At 41.9% G+C, this 5,203-nt stretch overlaps 1 protein-coding gene across 1 annotated transcript; it reads right to left on the reverse strand.

Moving 5' to 3' along the window:
• Window positions 1-496: 496 nt before the first annotated feature.
• LOC125539309 (polyprenol reductase 1) lies at window positions 497-4,893 on the reverse strand. Its single transcript, XM_048702736.1, has 6 exons — window positions 4,537-4,893; window positions 3,100-3,449; window positions 2,364-2,598; window positions 1,737-1,832; window positions 866-937; window positions 497-750 (listed from the first exon to the last, which is right to left on the reverse strand). Exons 1-6 carry the CDS (start codon window positions 4,723-4,725, stop codon window positions 646-648), a joined length of 1,047 nt encoding a protein of 348 aa, XP_048558693.1. The 5' UTR covers window positions 4,726-4,893; the 3' UTR covers window positions 497-645.
• Between the last annotated feature and the right edge of the window lie 310 nt (window positions 4,894-5,203).

The raw sequence follows: 5,203 nt of genomic DNA on the forward strand, positions 1-5,203 counted from the left end.
ACCTGTGTTGGTGTTCTTTAAACAAAAACAAAGGTGCTCCGCGGGTGATCTTTTAAGCCTTATGCATCTCCACTTTGCACGCGTAGACATTCAGTCCCAGACCTGCTGAGTGCCCGGCCACACACACTGCAGGAAGCAGCAGAAACACCAATATTCAGTCCACACAGACTGCAAGTCTCCATTCTTTTAAGCCTCATGCATTTCCACTTTGCACGAATCAACATTCAGTCCCAGACCTGATGAGCCACACACACACACACACACACACACACTGCAAGAATCAGCAGAAACATGATTAAAGATGACTTATAAGTTATAACACCATGATAAGTCGGATTCTCGAGTCCGGAACTTATATCAGCCTAGTTGTCAAATTTGGCATGCTTCCGGTTCTGTGAGGACTTTATTTTCTACTAATCCTTAAATATGTCCATAAAGGTTACTGCATACCCAGGACCCAACTACCTTAGTATGTATCGTAATTTACAACTGGAAATAGAACACTTGTAAGCATTTCAAGTCACACAACACAACATTTTAACTTACATGCTGTCACATTTACATGAATATCTTTTACACGCCGGGCTTGTGCATTCCAGCCAGAACACACAGATTTTTACTGCACAGAAGGAATGCTTGTAGATGCTACAATACAAATGGAATGATTGCATAGCGAGAGCGGGGGTAGTCTTCAAACTTTTGGAGGTACCACCTATGAGTTTGTACTGCTGCAAATGACAAGTTTGTTATCTGCACAAAATGGAAAGTTTAATCAGCTGGAATGATAGAAAACACTGAAAGGATACAATAATCACGAGTTGATGCGATTCTGAATGCAACTGGCACAGAACTTAGTGAGGCATACCACAAAAATGAACAGGAACCACACTGAAATGTCTGAACCACCACTAGCTATCAACATGCCCAAATATATAACCTGTAAAACAAAAAACAGCCATAGATGCTAATGAGATACCAATTTCAAATCCATAAGAGTTTCTTTTTCTGCTAGCTGCTCGGTGTTATAGTCCTATATATGTAGTCATGTAGCCTTTTGTATTTACCCCATTGTATAAGGGGTTTTCTGCACATTTCCTGCACTTGTACAGTTGTACATGCACATATACTGGTCTATGGCCACAAGGGAATACAGGTTGCATATTTTCTAACACTCGGCAGTTCGGCACCAAGTTGGAGTGAAGGCAAACCACAGAAAAGAACAGGATTATCCTATTATGTTAGGTTCACTTACTCAACAATAGTGGGATAATTTGGAACTCTCCCCATGATATAATATTTTATCATTTTTAGGCTATTTACAGATTGCTTGGTTTAAATGTAAGGCTGCCTACTCCTCTATGGGAAGTTTATATGGTCAAATGCCACTCTGCATCTGTGAATTAGGCTGGCAAAAATGGGGAACCAAAGGAATTTGTTAAGTCTGTACTTTGTAGTAACATCAAACAGTGCATAAAACAATTCCATCAGAAGCAACATAAAGGTTTTCTGTCCTTCATCCACTCCCGCCAGCGATCAAAACCTGACCAGGAGTTGCGCACACCAATGCTTCACCAGTGAAAATCCATCACAGGACCCTCATTTATGATTTCAATTGACTATCCTAATTTAGATATGATTAGTTTAGTACTCGCATTGTAAAAGCACTGTCAGTTGCCAGCCATATTCATCAAATAGCATGTGCATGCTGAATACGGGAGAAGAATGGAGGCACTTACTAGTTCAGCAAGGTAATGAGGGCAAGACACACGACTAAACCAGTCACCGCAAGGAATAACATATTCATCAGAATCTTTATTTTCGCGCAACGATCCCTGTCAAAATGGTAAACAGAAAGCAATTGATTCGGAAAAAATTACTAAATCTGGAAGACTCTGGCCCAAGTGTGCAAGGAAAAGATGCTGAATGGTGCAGTTTCTTGCCTGAAGGACATAAAATATGCATACCAAATAACCTAAGAGAAGATTATGCAATCTGAATATAAACCTACATGATGCTACTAAGACTCTTAAGAAAAATATGGTATGATCCTTTATGAAGAGTTCCTGATGTTCATTGGCTAAGAAAGTATTTGGGATTGCTATTTTTTACTGCAAAATGAATTCCACTCCATCAAATCTAAAGTAGCAAAATGATTCCAACAAGACATAACTACAGGATTTCAGGAAGCAGGTTTTATTAGTCGTTCGAACTTTAAGTCTCAATACATCGGCAGATGCTTCGTTTTTCAACATTTGTGCTGCAACTCGCATATGTAAACATGTTGTTCACATTCAGACAAGAAACCAACTAATATTTGTTATCTGGCTCTGGTTCTAGGCTCACTAAAAGAAGCTGGTACTTACAAGAATTGCATGACAACGGATCTGATGGAGGGATCCCCAACTGAATATAATAGCACCTATCCACTGGCACCACCCCAACTTTAAAAGAGGCTTTAGGAGAGAGGGTGAATCAATGACTAGGTCTGGCATTCTTGCACGACCCTTTACTATGAACTCAACTATTTGACCTCGGATAAAATCTATTGCTTCAGGAAGACAAGAGCTAGCGAGAGATAAAGGTGCGGCCGTGTAATAGCTGCAGGAAAAATAATAATTGTAAGTCAATCCAAATTGTAATAGCTGCAGGAAAAAAATAATCGTCAGTCAATCCAAATTGTTGCAGAAAAAGGAAAGAGCAATGCAATGATCGTTGTGCAAAGAAACCTTTACTGAAAGACCAGCGTTATAAAAAGCAAGAAATCAAAGAATATATGCAAAAAGGTAAAAAAGATAACTGTTCTGTTAATTGATAGGTGGTAAAAAAATTAGAACTACAATTACGAGTGGTCAAATCATCCAGTAAACTAAAGTATGCCTTAACTTACACCATCTACTTGTATATTTTGTTGATAAAGTACAAGCCCGGAACTACAGAAAATAACCATAACAAGACCTAACAGAAAAGGCATGTGAAATTATAATAGAAAGGACTAGAACTCTAGAAGGAAGAAAAAGAGAAAGTATTTAGTCAAGCTAGCATATTAACAACTACGCAACATTCTAGAACATAATGGAAGTTAACCAATGTGGAACTTACAATAGACCCGTCAGATATCCTACAATGTGCATCCGAGCTGATGGGCTGTAGTGAAACACATTTTCAGTCTCATACAGGCGTCTCAGCACCTGAATTTCCATCAGTAGAAGTACAAAGACAGTCCGCCAGACACGATACTTGTGTTCCATGGTGCGCGACAGGACACTGCCAAAAGAGAACGAATTTGACCCAATAAGATGACTAGCGATTGTGGAGTAACTCGATGGCTCTGGCAACAGCGGTGTCATTTCCATATATGCATAGAAGCATATTGCAAGCAGCAAGCTTGTTGTCACCGCCACTCCCACCACATAGAAATGCAAGAAGTACTTCTGTGGAACTGTGAACTTCTGCAATTTCATAAAGATTATTTCAGTTTATGATGCTTATGCAGAAGTTGAGTAGAATACAAGACAAATGTACGATATATGCATCAAAATTATCTACATAAAGATGACAGTTTTACCCATGGGTTTGGATACACATAGGTACCTGAGAATAACCGTATGGGTAGAAACTTTTACCCATGAGTTATTACCAGAACCTGCGCATAACCCGATTTTTCATGAGTCAGCTATTGTTATAATTTTTTGCCAGAGGATTACCCATGGGTTGCTTGATTAATATTTAAACAATAGACAGTATGTGTCTCATAGGACATGTAGACCGTCAGAGACGTATATAACACATATAATTGTAAAGAAGCAAAGACTTGTAAAAATGGACGCAACATAGGTTAGCTTCACAATCATCCAAGTATCATGTACTCATAGTTCGTCTAAAGGATGAAATGTTCTCTTACTTGGAAGGTTGAACCTGTCTCACTCCCAGTTAGTAACAAAAGGAATTTTAGTGGACCAGGGGCATTTTTACGCCTAGTTCTAGTAATTCAAAAAAAGAGGCACGAGTTTCTAATCTACCCACAATCTCCTTCTATTAATTCAAAGAAAGGGACAGGAGCTTCTAATCTACCAACAATCTCCTTCTATTAATTCAAAGAAAGAGACAGGAGCTTCTAATCCACCCGCAATCTCCTTTTCATCCAAGTAATCTCCCAAATACATTGTATCAAAGTCTTCGAGAGGGAGAGACCCCATGGTTGTCAATGGAAAAGGCTACACAGAACTTCAATCGTGGATTGATAACACTGCAATTGTTTTGCCTCTTTTGCTTTTTATAACGCCCTTTTGTAGTGTACACAAGCTTTTTCAATATATGGAGTAGGATACTCAATTACTCATCTAATGCTTTCCCTAACCAGATAGCACATTGTATCAAAATTTCAGAACGGACAGCTTTGCTAAGCCCAAAATTCGCTCAAGAGTTCCGATCGTGCCGAACCAGGGCCCACTGGAGATTGAGGCAGGCTGCAGCCTAGGGGAGATGAGTTGGAACATGTCTAAAAAGGCAAAGCGGGAACCGAGGTGCTGATCTTACCGCCTTGGAGGAGGAGGAGGACGGCCTGACGGTCTTGCCGCGGGAGGAGAAGGCGGCGAGGAGGCTGTGGAGGAGGCGGCCGCCGGCGGCCGCGGGGATGGGGAGCGCGGCGGCGAGGATGGGGAGCGTGGCGGCGAGCCAGGCGAGGCACAGCAGAGGCTGGAGGGCGGGCCCGTCCCCCTTCTCCATGGGAGGCAAACCCGCGTTCGCTCTCTCTCTCTCTCTCTCTCCCTGTGCTGGTACGCGGCGATCTGCGCGGGTGGTGGGGTGAGGGCACTAGGAGGGAGGGAGGAAGAGAGTGCGAATCGAAAGGGGAAGGCCACCGGCACGGCACGCGATTCGTTGGCTCGTTGCTTGCTGGACCGGGATGCGTGTTGGCCTTAAAGTGGGCAACCCCCCTCTCGTCTCTATCGACCGGCACACGTGGTGATTGGGACTACAATCTTCTGTTCCTATATGTCTCCGGTGTTATGAATCGCTAAAACGGCTCGGCGTTGGGTACAATTCTCGTCCTCCAGAGTTGTTACGGACCAATAAACCAATACGAAGGTAGTATATCATCAGCGTTCTTCGGGTTTCATGGCATGGTTCTTTTTACTCTTTTTGTCTCATAATACAAAAGTGTTTTTACACTAAACGCCCGTATATTATGAGATGGAGGGAGTAG

The sequence above is a fragment of the Triticum urartu genome, chromosome 2, assembly GCF_003073215.2.
Source record: "Triticum urartu cultivar G1812 chromosome 2, Tu2.1, whole genome shotgun sequence".
NCBI classification, from domain to species: domain Eukaryota; kingdom Viridiplantae; phylum Streptophyta; class Magnoliopsida; order Poales; family Poaceae; genus Triticum; species Triticum urartu.